The following is a 22,752-nucleotide window of genomic DNA, read 5'->3' on the forward strand; positions in this document are numbered from 1 at the left end:
AGCACGGATTGCCTCTGAAGATTAAAGACCAGAGAAGTTTGAACAAGCTTGTTCCATATGGTCTGAATGACCTGATAGATTGGATGTGTACCTGAAATTATTTCACTTATTATCTTGTGCTTTTCATCTCTGGGATTTAATTGTTGTCAGGCCCATACCCCTCAGCTAGACATTGTAGCTACTAGCCAGATTTTTGAGTCTTTTCTTTGACCTCCCTCACTTATGGCATCACTCCCTGTTTCTTATTTATAAGATGTGCTAAACGTGCCATGTACCTTACTTCTATGAACATGCTCCAGATGTTTTACTGGCAACTTTATAACTATGATACTATACATTTTTTCTATAGCAGGTAAATATATGTTTATTTTGCTTTTAATTAACATTATTCATTTGGGATTAATGTGGCTATTTTTTAGATTTAAAGATCTTAGATTTTAGATCTTTTCTCTTATGCAAAAAATTATACACTGGGTCAGTGTACCAACTTTTGATTGAAGCCGATAATGTATGAGGAAGTCCTGGTGTTATTCATGATTAGTTCTGTAAGTACAGATTTTAAAAATTATTTTTCCTGCATACTTTATTCATACTGAACATATAGTTCTCTCTCTCTCTCTCTCTCTCTCTTTCCATCTAGCTGGTAATAGGCAAGGAACAGCTAGTTAGCTATTGTTTTTCTCTCTTTTTCTATGAACTACCTCCTACAGTCATAAAAATCTTAAAAAGAAAAAAAAAATGGTATGGAGTTGAGACTTGTGTATTTTTTGACCACAGAGGAAGGCCGTTTGACCAAAATGTTTGGTCAGAGTTGGAAATTGGATTTGTTTGACTATTTGTGTTATAATTGTGTGTGATATGTTTGTAGTGTACACTATTAAGGGACCTCTTTGTGTTGTTTTTAGCTGGCAAGATAGACAGATAGATGGATATTCTATATTCTATATTATATTTTATATTATTTACAGAATTTTTACAATTTAATTGGTTGGCCCTACAGATACACTCATACTTAACTATTTAGGTATTTAATTGCGCCCAGATGTGCAGAGGTTCCATCTGGTGAATAACCAAAGGACATGTCTTGGAATTAAATTGGGCCGCAGCCCTTTATTGAGGCAGAAGCTGGGCTAGCAAGAGGAGTACATCCGTTTTGTGGCCAGTTAGCACCCCTCGCTGACCCCAGACCAAACCCCAATCAATACTGGGGAGGACAGGAGGTACTGGGCCACCTGGGTGCCTGCCCACTGTGGCCCCCTTCCTGCTGGGGTGTCAGGCTCGAATTGCAGAGGCCTCTGCAGCATGCGCCATGAGCCCACACCACCCCAAGCCTCTTATGGAGGTCCCCAACCATGGGGAGGACCAACACACAAGCTCGGCCTCCCCCTAAAGATGCACTCCTCTGCTCAAAGAGCCAAGGCTGTGACAAAATGAGCAGCAAAAAACCCTGCCCAAATAGGGAGGGTGGGTCAGTTTGCTCTAGGCATCTAAGAAGGCCAGAGCAACCACATGCGCATCACACGATCAGGTCGGGTGTGGCTCAGCCACACGGCCAGTCCAGGGCACACATGCTCACTGCTCTGGTGCTCACCATGTGCCCTGCCCCCTGTCACAATTACGGCCCAGTTGATTCTGGACCGTTATTCCTTAGGGTTACTCTCCCCCTTTTGTTTGTTTCGCCTATGTACCATTGCCCAAAGCTTGGACAAGAAGAAGAAAGAGTTTGAACTCCAAATGCAGACAAAGAAATATGATTTATTGAGTATTAAAGAGACTTGATGGGGTGATTTGCATGACAGACTATAGCAGTGTTTTGATATGAATTGTACAAGAAAAACTGAAAGAGACAAAGAGGAGGCAGAGTGGAACTGTATGTGAGGAGATGGTTTGCTTGTCAGGAAGTATTGGAGGAGGTGGATGACAGCCCAGTGGAAAGTATCTGGGTTAGGATAATGGAAGGAAGGACAAACAGAATTGCATTTGGAATATGGTACAGATCGCCTGACCAGAATGATGCTGCCCTCCTTGAGCCAGCTTGACAGTATATCCAAGCAAAATGACTTTGTAGTTATGGGTGACATAACTAATGCGTGCTGACAGACACATTCTGCTTAAAATCCAGTCTTCCTGACCTACCTGCCTGACAACTTTCTTTTTCTAACGGTGAATGAAGCTATGAGGGGCTTGGACATACTTAATGTTAACCAATAAGCAAGAGTTGGCAGATGAGATTAAGGTGGTTGGGACTGCAGAGGGAAGTGGCCATGCCCTCCTAGAATTCCTTTTGCTATGAGAAGTTTATACCCAGATGTTTATGTTCAATTTTAGCAGTGCATGCTTTTGCGAACTCAGAGGCATGGTGTGCTGGAAGGGAAAAGAGCAAGTGAAGGGTAGGTTCTCGTAAACAAAGAGCTCTTGCAAATTCAAGCCATAACTATTCCAACAAGATGGAAACATGGTAGGGGATCCAAGAAGCCCATGTAGATTAACAGGGAACTCTATGAGAACAGGTTTGAATCCCCATGCTACAGTAGCAGCTCACTAGGCCAGTGTGATGGATCTAAAATACGCACAGTCCCTTTCCTCTATTGACTTTGATGAGTTGGCTGCTGATATGAATCCGCATGGACAGCAACCACTTTGATAGTGGGGGCATGGGACACTCGGAATCCTTCCACTGACAACTCTCCGCCAATCAGGGGAAAGGTGGCGTCAGTTAAGACTGTTCTCTGTCACTGTAAGTTGCTCTGGCTGAGAGGACTCTGGCAGGATGGGAAAAGTTCACAGTGTTTGCTATAGCAGGGTTAGTGAATAACAAGCTGTATCAGTTGTTTTCCTGGTGTTCTGGCTATATTTATATTGGATCTGCCTGAGGAGTTAATATGTTACATAATTTCCAAATGGAATGTCAGGCTGAACAAAATCCACCTTCTTTGGTTACTGTCTTATTCAACTAACACTGGTGTGCAGAGTAGTCCTTTAACTTTCTAATGCCATCTACAATCTTGGCCATGTGGATCTAAAACTGAGAGTGGGGTTTTTCTTACTTACTTAAGGAATGGTGGTGTCTCAGCAACTGGGGATACCTGGCAACCACTCTGTCTTGTTTACCTAGAAGAGTGAAGGTCCCCTTCTGAAAAAAAAATAGGGTCCTGCAGGTGGCAGCTGTCTGTATTAAAGACATCAAGCTGTGAGACCCCAGTCCCAAAATAAAGTGAGCTGTAGTTTTCTTTTTTTTAAAGTAAGACTTTATTGAGAACTGAAGCATGCAAGAGATAGATGATTTCTGAGGAATATAGAAAGAACCAAACTTTAAATCCCTGCTGCCCTTGGCCCGCCCCTTACAGGGCCCAAGAGCCACAGTTACAGTAAGATAACAAAGGGAAGAATACAAACATTCAAATACAGAGTTAACATTACAAAAGACAGGGGCTTGGCCACACCTTGGAGAGTCTCTTACTAATACCACCCAGGTTTTGTGAAGTTTGGTACAGGGGGTCCAAAGCTATGGACTCCCAAAGGGGGTGCCCCATTCCCCATTGTTTCCAATGGGAGCTAATAGGAGATGGGGCTACACCTTTGAGGGTCGATAACTTTTAACTCCCTGAACCAAACTTCACCAGACCTGGGATGTATCATCAGGAGAGTCTCTTACTAATGCCACCCAGGTTTTGTGAAGTTTTGGTACAGGGGGTCCAAAGCTATGGACTCCCAAAGGGGGTGCTCCATTCCCCATTGTTTCCAAAGGGAGCTAATAGGAGTTGGGGCTACACCTTTGAGGGTCCATAACTTTGGACCCCCTGAACCAAATTTCACCAATCCTGGGTGGTATCATTAGGAGAGTCTCCTAAAGATACCCTAAAAGTTTGGTGCTGCTAGCTTAACAACAGGCACCCCCCAAATTTCCCCAGATTCTCCTTTTAAATCCAATCCCTTCGGCATGGATTTAAAGGGAGAATCTGAGGTCCTCAGTTTAGAAGAAGAAGAGTTTGGATTTATATCCTCCCTTTCTCTCCCGTAGGAGACTCAAAGGAGCTTACAATCTCTTTGACCTTCCCCCCCTCACAGCAAACACCCTGTGAGGTGGGTGGGGCTGAGAGAGCTCCAAAAAGCTGTGACTAGCCCAGGGTCACCCAGCTGGCATGTGTTGGAGGGAACAGGCTAATCTGAATTCCTGAGATAAGCCTCCACAGTACAAGTGGCAGAGCAGGGAATCAAACCCGGTTCCTCTAGATTAGAATGCACCTGCTCTTAACCACTACGCCACATTGAAAGTGATGCTGCTTCACGGTGGGTGATAATCCACCCCAAAACAGCATCACTTTCAATGTTGCTTAACTGGGGACCCCAGATTCTCCCTTTAAGGTGGATTTAAAAGGAGAATTTGGGCTGTCTAGTTTAAACACCATTGAAAGTGATTCTGTTTGGGGGTGGATTTCAGCATCACAGCGGCTGCCGGAGGGGGGGACGGGACGCAAAACTCAGATTTTGCACCAGGCTCCATTTTTCCTCTATGCCTCCGCCCAGAGGGGAGGGCAGAAGGAACTGCCAGCTGCCGACTGGGAGCCCAGCTGGTGGGGGGCAGGGGGGGAGTCTGCCAACCCAGGCCTTGGAGAGCTGCTTTTTTAAGAGCTAGGCCAGGGGCCGGGCTTGGGGAGGCGTGGCCATGCCCTAGGGGTGGGTGGGGGTGTGGCCCCACCCCCGAACACCCCCATAAAAAATCTACACCTACGTCCCTGGCTGGAAGGGGGAGGGGGATGAGCCAGGGAGCCCATCCTGACACAAGCATGGGCTTGGAAAGTTTAGCTGTCCTTGAGGGAAAGCAGGCCCATTTCAAGGTGAAGTTGTCTTCCCCTGCCATGAGTGGGTTGATAACCCCTAGTTCACCACAGCTGGTCACAGATTTTCAGCTTAACCTACCTCACAGGGTTGTTGTGAGGAGAGAAGGATGTAAGCTGTCTTTTTTTTCACTGTGAAGATAGAGTATATATGAAGTAAATAAACAATAACTATAGCTGAAGATGGGGAAGATAAAATGTAAGGAGATGGGTGGACAAGACAGAAGGAAATGGAAAGGTCGAGGTATGGGGCTTGTTATGAGGACAGAAAGAGGAAATCATATGGAAAGGGCATTCAGGGGAAATGAGGTGCCTCCTCAAGTCCTTGTGGGTATCCTACAATGCAATTGGGGCTGGTCCAGCAATCAACAATGTGCAACACAGCCATCGTTTTCCTGGGTAGTAGCTGCCAAATGGAGGAAAAGAGAGAAAGCTGAAGACAGGAGTTGGCTAATAGATGAAAAAGAGATAGGGAAGCCGGCAAAGGGGAGAGGATATAGGGGTTTTCAGGGAAGGGAACTAGAAAGGGAGGGTTGAATGAGATGCTCCTTGCAAGTCCTTGTGGGGCCCTGCTTGTGCTATGTAAAATGATTGAAGATTAATGCCATGAAGTCAAGGGTAAGTAGTTATTTTTGGCATACAATCACTTTAAGATCTGCTTCTTATTAGCCTCGCCTTTGCATCTTAAAGGACTAGTTTTTAAACCAGAAATGTCAAGAAATCTGAAACAGAAATGTGAAATAAAACACAACCCTTGGCCCTCTGATTCATTGATCTGTTTAAAAAACCCTTTGATAGGTCGATGAGTTGAGGAAAGGTTGCTATAGATAGTTACCTGGTGTGTAATTGTCAGACATTCATTATCCTCAAGAGGATTAAAAAAGTTAGTAGGGGGAGGAGTCACTAAAGTCCAAAATAAGGTACACATTGTCTGAAACAGTTTAGCAAACTGGTAAATTGTTCCAAGGTCAATTTCTAAGGTAGCTTTTCTTGTATGACCTTCGCAATTCTCACCCTGTATTAGTCATAAAGGAGACTTTCAAGAAACACAAATTCTGAAATAAAAACACACACTCTATCAGTGGAAAAGCAAACAAAAGAGCTAATGTGCTGTAACTAAAAAAATTCTCAAACAAAGTCACAGTAATTTACTGCATTGGCTACTCATGGGACCCTACAAAGAGAATTTTTTTTAAAAAAGTCCCATAGGAGGTAATTGATTTACTGAACATCCCTGGATAGCAAAAGAAAATGAAAAGGTAAATTGTGCATGGATATGAAAGCTGTAATTCCATCATCTCACACAACATGAATCAATTTCACATTTAAATATTTCATAAGAATCTTTTTAAAATCTAGAAACAACCATGTCATAAAACTCCAAATGCTCCAGATTCTTTCTCAGAAGAATATTACAGAACTGGAACACTTCGAGATTTTTAACCTTGCACAATCAAACTCTACCAACAAAGTACTCAGAAATTTGCAGCAAAAGCTAGAGATTCTGTTTATGGTTTGCTGAGCAGTGAAAACTAGTACAGAAAATTCTATCAACTGAGCAAGTTCACCGAAGCTTTTTTATTGACTCCTTCACTAGCAGCAATGTGCCATAAACAGGAATTGCTCTCCCTCAGTCAAACATACTGGTAAATGACAAGTGCTCTGTGAATTCAAATTCCACCTAAGAACATAAGAAATAAGAACATAAGAAATAAGAACACCTGTACAAGAATGGACAACAATTTTCATTAAAAGAATTTTATTACTGTACTGTCAAGCTTAATTTTCACTTAAGGATAAGTCTGACCTGCATAGGTGTTGTGAAACAGTGCTAAATTGCTCTATATCTGAAGGTAACAGAAAGTCAGTATTTTACTTTTAGCTTCATAAATTTGATTTGAACAAATATGAAAATGTTTATAAATTAATATATGTATGCTACTCCTTAAAGGTTCAATAAATATTACAAAGTAACTTCAAATAAATACTGCAAATGTGGGTTGATGTCTGCTGACTATCTGCATATGTGGTGATCATGTCTAACTATGCAAAACAATCTGTGAAAATGTTTCACATAAATAATGTTAATATCTTAAGTCCCCAAACTGTCCAAAAGGCTCATTCCGCACACGCAGAATAATGCACTTTCAAGCTGCTTTCAGGGCTCTTTGAAGCTGTGCGGAATGGCAAAAACAGTTGTGAAAGCAGCTTGAAAGTGCATTATTTTGCGTGTGCGGAATGAGCCAAAGTTACTTCCTAGACTGTCTCTCTGACCAAGTAAAAAACAAATACTAAATTTTGATTGCAAATCTTACTTCGGTAGACAAAATGCCAACAGTTAAGAACTGGATAGTAATGGTAAATATGTGTGTCAAAAATCAGACCAGTGGACAACTCCATTCAGGAGATGGGTTCCCCTTGCTCTTGAAAAGGCTTCCTGGTGTCGTGGAAAGGCTCCCTGTCACTGGAAAGCCTCTATGGACCTCAATAGACTTATGCTGCCCAAAAAGGTGCCTGAAGTTCGAAGGAAGGGCCACCAGTGTAATGCCAGAAAAGGCCGGGAGGGAGGCGACTAATGTGGGCTCTTCCCCAGGCTATGATCCTGGCTCACCCACATGATGCTGAGGGAGGCAAAGGGCCGCACAACAGCAGAATCACCCCTCAGCTGGGCTAAGTGCCCTGGGGAGGGCGCATCTGCCGATGTGGTGGTGTGCCGATCTCACAAGTGGGTTTGGCCCTCTCTTTAGGATGGGGCTTGAAGTCTGGAAAAAGCCAAACTTTTCAGATTAACTTTTCAGATTAATCCACCTGACGAAGGTAGACAACTAAAACTTGTTTTTTTAAAAAATAGATTTTTCTATTTCATGGCAGCAAAAATAAAAACTGAATTAATTTTTAAGGGTCATCATACTTCTTTAAATAATAACTCTAAAATATTTGATCTTATATGTTTTCATTTATTTATCTATTTATTTGTTTGCTGTCAAGTCAAAGCTGACTTTTGGCGACCCTGTAGGGTTTTTAAGTCAAGAGACATACAGAGGTGGTTTGCCATTGCTTGCCTTGGTATTCCTTGAAGATCTTTCATCTATATACTTGCCAAAGTCAAGGCTGAGAGTGTGACTAGCCCAAGTTCATGCAGCAATTTTCCATGACAGAGTAGAGATTCAAACCTGGGATTCCTAGTTCCTAGTCCAAACCACAGGACTCTCACTACACAGTATATATCTCAGTGTGATATAAACTAGTGAACCCCAGCCCTTGTGCTTCTGCCCAATCCTCTGAGAAAAACAGTGTCACTGCAGCAAGGACAACAAACAAAAGCTGATTTTTCTTTGTAGAAAAACAAAACCTAGACTAAATGACAGAGCTGGAAAAAAAGATAAAGTAGTATGCCCCAGATGATTCTGAGGTGCTTCTAAAAATGATTATTTTCCTTTTTATGTAGCGTTTCATTTTTAACATTTTGGTGAGAAACCACGTTCTCCCTGCCGCATCAATTGCTGCTTTCAGCAGGTCTTCACGGGTGGTTGCAGCTCTTTTAAATTTCATTTCCTGTTAAAAAGGATAAATAGGCAACTGTTTAATGCTGCCAATTTAGTTTATTTAATTAAAATGAGACATGGCTGGTGGACAGTCACTTGAAAAGTAGTCAAGGTGGAGAAAAAGTGTGAAAAAGTCACCCGCTGATTTTTACAATACTTTAATAAGAACATGAAAAATGTATCTAACGGATTACTGAAATGTGTACAGTTGGGAGGGTTCTGTGTAAAGGGATGGAACTGTGAAGGCTGCTGAATGGGGACATCTGCTTAATGGGGAATGCTGGCTGCAAACCAATTTCACATGAGGCATTTAACAAGCTTTTAAATTCAGTTTATATGGATGTTTTTGAGACCACATGCCAGCTCTTGGGAAAAACAGGTGGAAGTTGATTTCTTTAAACTGCTTATGTTTATATGATCTGTACATTTTTCAGTACAATTCTGAAAACATTCAAAGGAAATGTGGGTGCATTACTGACCCTGACATTATGAACTACACCCAAGATGCATGCCTCTCAAGATTTTAAATGACCAAAAAAGAAATTGGAAACCCCAACTGGAAAAAATGAATTAATCTCTAGATCATATCTTGCCACAAAAGAACAGGTATTTGAAGAAGTTAATAATTCTAGTTTAACAAAAACTATTTCTATCAGTGGGGAAGTGCCATCATAAGACAGAAAAGGAAATACTTAAACTAGAATGTTTGAATGAAATTTTGGTCCTTAGAATTCTGATTTTGCACCATTATCTTTTGGAATTGCATGCCTGCACAAGGAGTGAAATGAAACATACTGTTGTCCAACACTGCAATTATTAAGATAACAGGTGCACAGTTTGAGAGAACCACAAACATAACTCCAACAGTCTGAAGGCAAGGAAAGCAGGAGAATGCAGCAAAAGCTATACCAACCACACTGTGAATACATGATAAATTCACTCTTCCTGCATATACAAATGAGACTAGCAGAGCAATGAAAGCAAACAATGTGTATTCACAGTCTCCTACACAACAGCTGTCACAAATATAAAAACTTGTTTCATTCTCCCTTTGAGTCCATAACTAATATCTTGATTCAAAGTTGCAGAGCAACTATGCCTGCAAAGTGATGCAGACCAAAGGTTGTTAATATTGAATCCAGATCCTACGAGCCACAAGATGAAATGTCAGGTAGGTCACAGAGCGCTGTAATTCACATCTGTGCATATTTTAACATGTGGAACATTTTACTAAAAGAATAAGGGAGGGCAAGTCCCAGCATTCTCTAAAAATCAAAAACGGGTGCGTAATTGTCAAATGATCACTTGGTAAACAAAATGGGTCATAATTCCTCTTCCCCCCTTTAGAAACAGATTTAGATACAACGAAGTACAACATAAACAGAGCAAAAGAACCTTAAAAGAGGCTTTTAAAACCTGGACTAAAATGTTTCTTTCCATCTCTGCTTACCTTTGTCTAGTTCACTTGTCATGTTCCATGATGATGTAGGTATTAAATCAGCAGCAGCTGACATGTTCATTCCTGCAAGGGAGGGGAGAATGAAGAAAACATAAATACACCTACAATCTGTAGACTACTCAAAGAATAATATTATATTTCCAAAGACAGGCTTTCAAAGTAAGATGATGTTAAGTAATATTGGTTATAAAGACCTTCTGAGCATGACAAGCAAAGACCTAGACTGGTATGAATTTCAGCCTCTGTTGAAAAAGTGTGAGTTGTGACTATGAGATTTCATATAAATTAAAGCTTCAGGGACCAGACAGATTATTTGCTAGTTTGGGAGCAAAAAGAATATTATGACACCATAATCACATTCAGTAGCTCAACACAGTTCAGATGGCCACATTGCAAATTCTGAGTCCTTCAAATTCCTGTTCCTAGGCAACATCATATTCTCACACTTCCTGAAAAACACACTCTAGGAAGATTCACAGGCAACCTTGGAGGCTCTTATTGGGGGAAAACTGAGATTCTCAGATGTGTGCAACTGCACATAAGGTTTGCATACCTAAGGATTTTCTGGATTATGGCCAAGCTGTTTAACTGAATGAAGAATTTGCTTCAGGCTGTTTGAGCAGTGATTGTTTTCAGTGCAGGAACCAAAAAATCTTGAGCAACTGAGGAATAACATTCCTATCTATTCTCTTGTCCTCATCAACCACCAAATATGTTAGAAGAATGCTACAATGCAGCAAAAAGTACCACAAGAGTTCTAAAATTTCCAAAAATTCTGAAACCATGGGAAGGGGATTTTTTCCCCTGAAGCTTTTTGAGAGCAACAGAAATGTAAATTTTGGGAAATGTTCAGATATTTTCAGGATTTATCAAATGTAAACAAAAGGAATAATAACAACAACAATAACAATAACAACAATAATCCCCTCATGGGCTCTCCCTTGTCATGGGGAAGGGGCTTGTGTGCTTCGATGATGTTGAGAACTACGCTGGAGATATAATACCAAAATTGGCTCCCAAGCCAGACAGGTCTCAACTGAGAAACCAGACTAAGAGTGTCCACCAACCCATACAATATGGTGATACAAATGAAAAATTATTCCATACTGCATCAGTCGTCACGGAAGTTAACAAAGGCCGTGTCACATGCTGGGGTTCCTAGGCATGTGTTGACAAGTGGACCAACTATCCAAAAGGAAGAAGTATAGTGCGCAAGAAAATTATGCCATCATGGCTTGTTACTACAACTCAGAGCCCGAAAAAAGAGGATACTTAAAGCAGATGTATGAACTGTGGAAACAATACTATCCAGATTCGAATATCAATGAGCAAAGACTAGCAGGTCAAAGGCGATTTATCATATGGAATAAAGTGTTTACAGCTATAGAACTGGAAGAAATCCAGAAAAATTGTGAAAAGAAAGCAACTGTAACACCAAAAGAAATAACAGTATATGCTCCGGAAACAACAGGAGAGATAATAGTAGAACTGCTAGATGAAAACATCAGTACAGGAGAGGAAATAATAGTACAACCACCAGAGGAAGTCCCCATAGAAAAATCTGATAGACTGACAGAAAGACAAAAAAAACTAAGGGAAAAGATAATCCAGCATGGACAATCAAATGAGGAAAGACAACGGTTACCAGCATTGAAAATGGTGCCCAAAAAAGACCTGGCAAACCTAATGTGGGATGTAAACATGGCACTGATGACTATTGAAACAACTTCCATCAAATAATCAGCTCATGTACAGTACGGCTGTAGTGGTCACAAGAGAACTGGGCATTGAAATACGTAAACCCAAGATAAACCAACCATCAAAACCAAAGTGAAAAATTTGACTGGAACAGAAGATCAAAAAACTAAGATCAGATGCCAGTAAGCTGAAAAATATGAAGGAGCAAAGATTAAAGAATGGCAAGATCCTGCAAGAACTAATTAGAAGGTACAGGCTAGACACTAGAACAATTGAAGAAGAACTGGAGATCACCAAACAACAAATAGCAGCCACAGCAAGAAAAATGGAAAGATATGAAGCAAGAAACAAACAGTACAGACAAAATCAGCAATTTTGTTCAGACCAAAGGCATTTCTACCACAGCCTCAACAGAAAGATCAATGTTGAAAGCAAAATGATTTGAAGCTGTACAGGCAATCAGACACAGAAATCCACTCACTAGTAAACACAGCCCGAATATTCAGCACAGACATTTCAATGGAATTTGGCCTGGAAAAGTGCGCCACTGTGGCAATTAAGGGGGGCAAGATCACTGAGAGTGATGGCATAGAAATGCCTGATGGCCAACTCATCAAGTGCAACCAGGAGGCAGCTTATAAATACCTGGGCATTTTACAGCTGGATAACATCAAGCACGGGCAAGTGAAGACTGTGGTCAGCAGTGAATACACCCAGAGAGTCAGGAAAATGTTGAAATCTAAATTAGAGGAGAAACATGCGCTGACTGATTATGTGAATAAAAGTTAAGAACAGGCATTGATTGAGGTGAAGGACAGACATTTGCTGAAGACCCAGAAAACCAAACAAGAATACAGAAAAAATGTGATTAAAATTAGGACCAAAAGCTGGCACAACAAAGCTCTGCATGGTCAATTTCTGGAGAAGATCAAGGACAAGGTGGACAATGAAAAGACCTGGCTGTGACTGCCTTGGAATAAGGGTCCTCCATTATATATTTTTCTTCACCCAACCTCAGACGAACCTTTATGCTTGCCCACTTGAACGCACTCCCCTTGGCATGTTTAAGCAGCAAATATCTACAGATCTCTTATCACAGGAGAATTTGTCCTTGTTTGCAAAAGACTATTGAGACGGTTGAACATATCCTCTTGACCTGTGATTTTTACTCTGCACTTAGAAACCTCTACATTGATCCCTATATTCGGAAATGTTCCTTTCTTTCCAATAAGGATATGACTTACTTTCTGCTGCGTGATCTCTGTCTGTTAAGGTCTCTAGATTTAGCGAAATTTTTAGTATCAGCCCAGAAGGCCCATTTTAAAGACAACCAAACTAGCTAAATATAGTATCTACCTTGCATCTTGATTTTAAGCTACAATATATGTATTATCTCTTTTTAACAATTATGAATTCAAATGTATATTTTCTATGCCAATAAAAGGTATTGATGATGATGACCTGGCTGTGGATAACAACTGGAACTCTGAAAAAGGAAACTGAATCCCTGATTTTAGCTGCTCATGAGCAAGACATTAGAACAAACTCGATCAAGGCCAGAATCGAAAAATCCTTGGTTGATGCAAAATGCAGATTGTGCAAAGAAGCTGATGAAACTGATGAAAGCTGACAAAACTGTAGATCTTGTCCTCAGCTGCTGCAAAAAGATTGCCCAGACTGAGTACAAGCAGAAGCACAACTCAGTGGCCAAGATGATCCACTGGAATTTATGCAAAAATTACAACAGAAGATCAGCTAAGAAATGGTGGGAACATTGTCCAGAGAAAGTAGTGGAAAATGTGAAGGTCAAGATCCTGTGGGACTTTTGAATCCAAACAGACAAAGCATTGAAACACAATACACCAGACATCACCGTGATTGAGGCAAGAAAGTGACCATCATTGAAATAGCAGTACCTGGTAACAGCAGGGCCACTGAAAAAGAACACAAGAAGGTCACTAGATACTATGATTTGAAAATCGAGCTTCAGCATCTATGGCACAAACCAGCTGAGTTCATCCCAGTGGTAACTGGCACGCTGGGCTCCATCCCGAAAACACTAGGGCAGCACTTGAAACATCTTCGAATTGACAAAATGAACATCTGTCAAATTCAGAAGGCAGCCCTGCTGGGATCCACACGAATACTACACTGATACATTACAACTTCCTAGGCCTTTGGGTGAGGCTTGAATTGTAATGAAAGGCCAACAACCAGCTAAAGATCTGGCAGCTGTGAAATCTATCATAATAATAATAGTTGTTGAGGAAGCCACCTCTCAAACATGGGTCAGGATTTGGGTTTCACACACGACTCGGCAAAAACGGAATAAAATATTTTTAAAGGTTTATTGGGTACAGCAGTTGCTCAATAAACAATATAACATTTTCTATACCCACGTAAAGTCAGTTGCATGAGGGCAAGCAACATCAGAAAAATTAGCTAAAGATTAAAATAATAACATAAAACATTGGTTACGCAGCTTTCATTCTAACTAGAATGCAAAGTGAAAGTCAAAAAGCATAGCTGATAAGCGCTGGCCGGCAGTGTCTAACAGCTTCGAAATATGTAAGATAGCAGGAAGGAAAAAAGTTAAGTTCAGATAAGTTGAGAGAATAATTAGATGATCTTTTGAATATTGAAGGGCAGTTATAAGAAACTACTGGTCAGGTGGCATAAGAAGACCAATCACACTTTAACACTAATTAACACTAGTTAACACTTTAACACTAAGACAGAAATAAGTTATTATTGATATCAGGTGCAAATACTTGAAAGAAATTGTTGAAGTTTCAACCATTATGTAAATATCCCACAGCAATTTCTCAACAACAACAACATATTTGTGGAGTGTATAAGTATAAATGTCTTCATAGAAATAACACCAGAGGTATTTCTGTACTCTAATATAAGTTCTCATATTTGAGCAGAAACAAGCTGCTTTTACATGAAAAATTTCCTTCAGTTTTCCTACTTGAGCAGATTTTTTTCAGTATTTACACAATTTCATCCCATAATTATCCACCACCACCACTCCAACACACACTGTAACCTTTCCCAAAATATTTTGGAAAGATCACAGACAAAGATTTTTGAAAGTTGTATGGAAGGTGCTCATTTTTGCAGGTCCAAACCACAACAGCACCATTTTCCTTTGTCATCTGCCATCACTCCTGCTCTGGAGGGTTTTAAAAAACTGGCAATTAACCCATCCAATAAGATTATAACACCCCATCTACTACGCTTTCTTAATTCTCAGTTTAATTCTCAAAAAAAATTCTTTACCCTGTTCAGGTTTCCCTTTAGTGTTAAAGAGAAAAAATCCACTCTGAAGCTCCATAGGATCTTCAAGCTGACAGCAGTCCCATCCCTCTCTCAATCCCCAAATGGATTCTGGAATTTATTGTCTTTACTGGCAATGATCAGTCAGTTTCTAGGAAAAAAACATTTGCTCTTTGTAGCTACTTAAGCCTTCCATTTCTCTTAGAATATAAGGTATGCCAAACAGCGCAATCGGTGTGGGTGTGTGTGTGTGTGTGTGTGTGTGTGTGTGTGTGTGTGTGTGTGTGAGAGAGAGAGAGAGAGAGAGAGAGAGAGAGAGAGAGAGAGAGAGAGAGACATGAGGCTGCACCAGTGCGTTTGCCCATTCTCTCAGTGTAAGTGTTGTTTACGCTACTGGGAAGGGCAAACACAGTGCTACGTGGGTGCCACACAGCTTAGCAGCACCTGACTTGAAAAAGCCTGCCACCTGAAGAGCTGTGCTGGCCTCAATTTGGATGCCAGCACAACTTGGGGTGGTCTAGGGGCATTTTTGGGGGTGGAGTAAACTTTCAGTCCAGAAATGCCCCTTGGCATAGTCCTAAGACTTACAGTACCCAATAGAGTGGTGTAAATCCATCTTGCCTGGAAGCCCTCTAGAGGAGTGTGATGGTATGGTGGTGACACCATCCCCAACCATGGCAGCCTCTGGGTTGGACTGAAAATCTACCCTTCAAAGCTACCATTTCCTTTAGGACAACTGATCTCTCTAATACAGAAATCAGATGTAATTCCGGAAGAATCTTGGACCCCACCTTATGGCTGTTAACCCTGCTAGGGTCAATGGACAAAACAGATCAGTGTGCATCAAAAGTTACAGAGGCTTGAGACTTATTTTATTTTTTTGTTTGGGATGTCAAGTACCTACTGGTCTCTATCAGAACCTGGACTTTTCTGTATACCTTTAACAGTTAATTGAACAACATCTGTGAGTTGGACTCTGGTATGTGCCTATACATGGCAGCCGAGAGATGAGCATGCAGACTGCAGTCTGGAATGGTAAAGAATCTGCCTTTGTGGGTTTTATTTATGTTAAATACTTAGATATTTCTAGTTGATAAACGGTTTTTGACTTTTTATTTACAGATATTGTAAGGCTTTGTTCCCTTTGAGTCACAGGATGGCTGAGGGAGAGAGTGAAACGTCGTATCCTAATGGGAGGGAACCATGTGTAACCTGAGTTTGGTTTGGTAGTCTTTATCTTTATTTGTATTAGCTTGGAGCAACATTGTTTTATTTCATTTCACTCCATTGAAACCACAAACCCTGAAAGCATCAGCAAGGTCAGGCTTCTTCTATCTGGCTGCAGACGAAGCTCAATGGTCTAAAATCTTTTTATACTTCTTTGAAACTCTTAGAGCCGCATTCTCTTTGTATAGAGAGTTTATGCATTTCTTCTCACTTAGACTGATGTGTATACTTGAGAGCATCACCTAATATAAGACCTAAGAGTCTAACCAGAGTTGATATGTGTTTTTAATTTTTTCAAGGGATACTGCTTGTTCCTAAAACAATTCCTTAAGCAATTCAGCAATTTGGCTGTGAGCCACACGGTATAACTGTGTTAGTGTATGTCTTCATGTTACAATGACCCCTGATTGTGTCTTGATATGGTGTATTTATTTGAAGACCAGAATCATAATTCTGCAATGAGCCAAGATCCCCAGATGATCCCCAGATCAAGAGTGATGTCAGTTCTTGTCGAATATTTGCCCATTCTTGGTAACCCTCTCCCCTCAAACTGGATCCAAAATAATGTAGAAGATCCTGAAAATCTCCACTGTCATTTTTCTCTCCCTCTTCTTCTAAGGTAATCTCTTTTATCCTTATGACACTGTGAGGTGGCTTAGGCTCAAAGTAACTCATCCAAAGTCAGCTGTGAGAATCCTGGCTTGGTGAGAATTTGAACCTGGATCTCCCCAGTCTTGCAGCCCAACCACTACTCCACCACACTGACTCTCCACATGCTCTTTAGCTGCTCTATGTATTAACTGCCTTGTACTTAATCAGTCTATTGCTCCCTCTAGCCCAGAAGCTCTCCAGAACAGAAAGTTCTTTCTCAACACTTGCTTGAAATCTTGGAATTGCAGAGAGAACCTGGGACCTTCTGTATGGAGAAAAGAAGAAGAGTATCCCCTTTTTCTGTATCTTAAAGCACCTCAAAGTGGCTTGAAATAACATTCCCTTCCTCTCCCCACAACTTATGAAGTAGGTGGGTTTGAGAGAGTTCTGAGAGAAATGTGACTGGCCCATGGATATTCAATAGGCATCATGTGGAGGAGTGGGGAAACAAACCTAGTTCTCCACATTATAGAGTCTGCTTCTCTTAACCACTACACCACACTGGCTCTCAGTGGGTGTTCTGCCCACTGAACCACAGTCCCTCGGTCTAAAAGCAGAAGATGTCCGGTTCAGAATCAGACCTTTGATCCATCTCACTCAGAATGGTTTCCTCTGACCTTGGTTCTTCCCAGCAGAGAAAGATCTTTCTTGGTACCTACTACCTGGGCCTTCCAGTCATCAATATATTCATGATACTCAGTTCTATATAATATCCAGTTCCGGTTAAATGGCTAAGGGTTAATAAGCTGAAACTAAATCTTGACAAGATGGAGGTAATGTTGATGGAGAAAGTGGAAGTCCCAAGGGACATTGTACTTTTCACCTTCAGTGGGGTTCAGCTGACACTTGCTGACTCATTGAGAGCCTTGAGGTTATACTGGATGCAGCGTATTGCTAGAAAAACAGGTCAATGTAGCTGCAAAGAAAGGCATTCTTTCAGCTTCACTTAGCTTGAAAGATGGTATTCTATCTTGATTCTGATCTGGCTATACAAATCCATGTGATATTTTCCTTGAAGATAAACTATCATATGAACTTCACACAGGTCTGCCCTTAAAGCCAACTTGGAAACCCTAGATGGTTATTATCAAGGTCAAAGCAGAATATGCATGTCCACCTATTCTGGAAACAGTCTATTACAAGACTTCAATCTGTTACCAGAACAAGATTAACGTTCCAGTTATTGCCTACAAAGCCATGAGTGGCCTTGGACCCACATACCATCTTTTCCACTAGGTTGTGACACACAATTTTCTCATCTGAACAAAAGCTTCTAAAGGTGCCACCATTCAAATGAGTGAGATCAGCAACTATCCATTCATGTGCATTCTGTATAGTGGTCCCCACTTTGTGCAAAGGCCTTTCTAAGAAGACCAAGAAGGCCCAAAACTTCTAACACTCCATAAATGCAAAACAGAAATGTTCAGGAGGTCATTTTTGCAATAATTAATGTACAAGTCCACAGCAGGATATGACATAGCTATGCTACAAAAGGATGTCTATGATGGGTTACCAGGTATATCTCCCATTTTGTGGTCCTTCATCCACTTAATCAACTATAATGAAGCAGCAGAAAAGATAGCTTCACTGTAAATTTTAAACTGTGAAACTGTTATTTAAATTCTGTTAATATAAACTGTATTAGGTTGCTTTATTGTTATTATTTATATTTGATACTGATGTAGACCACCCTGAGTCCTTCGGGGGAGGGCGGTCTAAAAATGGAATGAAATAGATAAATAAAAATAATAAATTAGGGGCAGTAATATACTCTATTGTAGTGTTTATTGTAAGTATTACTTTCCTTTTTTACTGTAACGCCCTCTATCTTTGTAACCCTCTTCATTGTGATATGTTACGCTCCAGATTGGCATTGTTTGCAAGGTTTTTCTGTAATCCTAGTCCTCCTGCACTGTTTATTGGAGGTCTCTGATTAAATTGCTTTTCACACTTTGTAATCTGCTTTGAGTCTCAGTGAGAAAGGCAGGCTATCAATGAAGATATCATCTACATTTCCCATATATGCTGCTGACACCAGTATGAATATTACACAATCTGACTATGCCAACTTTTAAGTATTACCAGAGTGGTGAGTACCCTAACTCTCAGGGCATCTCTGGAAAAATACCAAATTAATTGGGTCACTTTGAAATCAATCATATGTGTACTAGTTGGTATTTCATTCTGTGTTTATTTGTCATCTATATTCTCTACTAAAGCTGAGGCCAGAAACTATTTAAAAAGCACTTCTCAATAATTTCACAGAAATTAGGCTGGAGCTTTCAAAATCTTGTTAATAGGAGTCACAACAAATCAGAGAAGCTCCTATTAAAATTATGAAAACTTTGTGAGTATTGTGTACCCATTTTTGGCAAGTATGTGTATGCATGCTGATTAAGTGGACACAGGACCACAAAATGGGAGATATACCTGGTAACCCATCATAGATATCCTTTTGTAGCTACGTCATATCCTGTTGTGTACATTAATTATTGTATCATTGGTTTCGCTGTACGCAATTCTCTTATTTGCACTTGATTTGCACACTGTTGATATTAAATCTACACTGCATTGCATTCATTGCATTTTTTTGCCTGTGGCCATAGTGTGGTAGTGTTGGTGCTTGATTTGTTTCCTCTCAAGAAGACAATCAGACCAGCACTAGACCTTTTGAAGCCTCTTCAAAAGGTGGATAAGCTTAGGAACTACTGACTAGATTAACTCTGTCAGTCATTCAGTCTTGATATAAATAGAGAAAGGAACTTGCCTTCATCCTCAACAGTATTTCCTTAATCCATACCAGGTGTGAAGATATTAAAAATACTACACTGATATATCAGCAGGCAAGTTATGGAATGCAGCCTGGGTAGGTAATTTGTGTTGTGTTTATGTTTTCCTCATGTATCCCGAATACTGGTTATATTTCATAGCCACTACAAATGCTTCAGATTAAACTCACTAAAGTTTTAGAGAATCACAATTGTTTATAATACTAAGTAAAATATAGCTAGTGGATGGGAAAGGCACAATTCAGTAAAGGCAAAAGTCAGATGAATTATTGTTATCAGTTTTGAGCAATGGTGATCATCAATTAAAGATTGAGCAGTAAGGTCTTAAATCTGTCCCCCACACACAGAGAATTATATATTTGGATAGTAACGAATTAAAAACCTGAACCCAAACCCTCCATTTGTTAACAATTGCTGTGACCAATAATATGGGGGGGGGGGAGTTGGTAATATTAGGAAATCTCTGGGTCCATTCACTGTTCTGATGCCTGGATGTCTGACTTAAAAAGTAATGATGATCAGAAGTGGGGGAGACAGCAAATCAGTAGATCAGATCATTTAAATGGATACTTCCAGTTAGCAAAGTTAAACAGATCTTGCCACTGAAAAAATGTGCTGAAACATTTCATTTGTAACTATCATGATGCTTGGTATTATGTACAAAGGTATAAGTGTTCCTGACCTGAATAATAACCTTTTGTGCATTGACAGGAGATTGAAAACCTCTTGTCCTCATAGTTCCCCAACTGACAACATAAATAAGCATCTGTCTAACATCATAGGAATTTAATTATAGAATACTGAAACTTATCAAGAGAAACATCCAGGGTGTGGGCTTCCTTTAATGTCTCCAGAAATAAGGGAATAGAGTTGCCATCTCCAGTTTATGTAATTTTGGGGGATTTGGAGGTGCAGCCTGTAGAGGGAAGAATCAGGGAAGAGAAAAAGCTCAGCGAGGATATGCTACAATACATTCCACCTGATCAAGGTACTTCACAGCAAACTTATTCTTCCTATTCAACCCAAGCTATTTCTTGTTACTGCTTGATGCAAAGTTAGATAGCTATGTCTGTAGCATCCAAGCTATTTTAAAATTTTTGTAACAGAAACAGCAAAAGCCCCATTCTTCATATTTAATATTATTACCCATCTACTTCAGGTTTACACTACATTCAAAAAGGCTTTTATATAAACCACAAGATTCCTTTGCAAGGTATCACAATGCAATCCACAGGGCAAGGTGTGTGTGTCACAGTGGCCAGGGAAGGCAGTGATGAGGTACAGCTGTGTTGCCTCCCAAGGGGTTTCACCGGTGTGGAGAGCAATGAAACCTGCAAGTTCCCTGGCCAACCTGAAAATCCCCTATGCAGGCCAATGGGCTGCACCACACTTTGAAGCGTGCGTAAGTCACTGGCTGGCATAAGAGGTGTTTCTGGGCTGAAAGCCCTTTGGAAACTGACAAAAGTTGGCTCCACCCCCAAGAACAACCCCAAAAATCCCCACCCATGTCAACAGTATCCCCCCCCCCCCAACCAGCCCTGCTTGTGCCTTTTTCCCTTGTGCTGCATAGGGGGCATTTGTGTTGGTGCACCTTCACACTGCACATTTTTGCTCCCTGCTGTGAACTGTACTGTTAGATGTATCTAAAGCAAATGAAATAGCCAAGAAACCTGTTAGTTCACAGGAGCTACAGAAAAATATGTATACTATCAACCACATCTTTGCATAACAAGTTCCACCCAAACACTTTCTGACTGGTTCCCCACCCTGGGACATGGACAATATATACCCCAAACATTCCCTTCTCTCTGGACACAGTGTGTAACAGACTTCCCTCTGCGATACACCTCTGAAGATGCCAGCCACAGATGCAGGCAAAATGTTAGGAACAAGATCCACCAGACCACGGCCACACAGCCCGGAAAATCTACCACAACCAGTTGAATCCAGTTGTGAAAGCCTTTAACAGTACAGAAAAGTCAGAGTTCTCTTGAACACACATAAGCAGTTGTATGATAATTGTCCCCCCCCCCAATTTTTTTACATGCATAATGAAATACATGATGAATAATTATTCTTGACTAATGAGATACAACTATAATTAAATATAATTTGGTAGTAAGCCAACTCAATCATAAATATTTCCCACAGAGAAACTGACTTATACTTGACTTTATTAACTTACTAGCAGGGCACCTGTGCTTCACTACGCATACTTCATCACAGGCTCTCTATGAATTTCAGGGTGACATTCAGCATACTTCTTTACAGCCTGTTTGTGCACTTTGGGGTGACATGCAGCATATTTCCTCACAGCCTGTCTGTGGACTGATGGGTTTCGCATAAGTTGCAGCAGCTTCCTGTAGTTGTCTTTTCATAATGCAATGTGTTATTGCTCTCTTTCACCTGGTTGGCTCCAAAAGACGTCATTTGGAAGCAGCCGTTGTATTTTCGGGATGCAGAAAGGAAGTGTTCTGCCATTGGATGCTGGTGAGTGAGAAGGCTGTGAAGAGGTTTAGGGTAGGGTTGAAGGGCAGGGAGCTGGACTGTATCGCCACTGCAGCACATTCCTGGGGACTCATTCTGCCACTTCAGAGCACGACACCAAGCACAGGGTGATTGGAAGCCAAGAGCAGTAAACTTGTATCCACAGTAATAAATCTGATGTCCATATGCAAAACCGACAAATGTTTAGTAGTCCAAGGTGATAGTGTGGTTTGTAATGTATGTTGTTAATTGTTGGCTGTATGTGGTGTTATTAGCGTGAGGGTGGAGTGAAGGAGTACTTTTTTTCACAGCCTGTTAACCCAGGATAACATTCCAGCATACTTTTTTTGCAGCCTGTTTGTGAACTTTGGGGTGACATGCAGCATATTTCCTCACAGCCTGTCTGTGGACTGATGGGTTTGTTTTCAAATAGGTTCACATGCGTTGTGGAAGGCGGTGGTAGAGTGCAGTTAGTGAAGGACATGAAGCTGGTGTTGTTGAACTGTCACCCTTAGAATGTTCGTGCAGCATGTCTGTGTACTGAGCAGTTGGTTTGCCCTTAGAATGCTTGCGCAGATGGCCAGAGATAAGCAGTGAAAACAGTAAATGTGTAATAACTCGAGTAAAACTGAATATTTTGAAAAATCCTTCCTTAGTGAGCACCTAAACCACATAATGAACCGGTGTGCCAAATTTCAACTTTGTAGGTTCGATGGTTTTTGAGTTCTTTTGATGAGTCAGATAGTGAGTCAGTCAGTGGTATTTCGCATTTAGAG

General features: G+C 40.7%; 1 protein-coding gene across 2 annotated transcripts in view; it reads right to left on the bottom strand.

The window, feature by feature from the left end:
• Positions 1-22,752, bottom strand: part of ROR1 (receptor tyrosine kinase like orphan receptor 1) — a 204,264-nt gene that overhangs the window by 65,384 nt on the left and 116,128 nt on the right. Inside the window, exons 1-2 of one of the 2 annotated variants that reach the window (XM_048496939.1) lie at positions 12,186-12,299; positions 9,834-9,905 (exon numbers count right to left, since the gene is read on the bottom strand). In XM_048496939.1, coding sequence (XP_048352896.1) covers positions 9,834-9,903 — 70 coding nt within the window. In that variant the 5' untranslated portion in view covers positions 9,904-9,905; positions 12,186-12,299. Of the gene's footprint in view, positions 1-9,833; positions 9,906-12,185; positions 12,300-22,752 lie in introns of those variants that run through there. The other variant, XM_048496938.1, reaches the window with a different exon arrangement.

The sequence above is a fragment of the Sphaerodactylus townsendi genome, linkage group LG05 (assembly GCF_021028975.2).
Source record: "Sphaerodactylus townsendi isolate TG3544 linkage group LG05, MPM_Stown_v2.3, whole genome shotgun sequence".
NCBI lineage: Eukaryota > Metazoa > Chordata > Lepidosauria > Squamata > Sphaerodactylidae > Sphaerodactylus > Sphaerodactylus townsendi.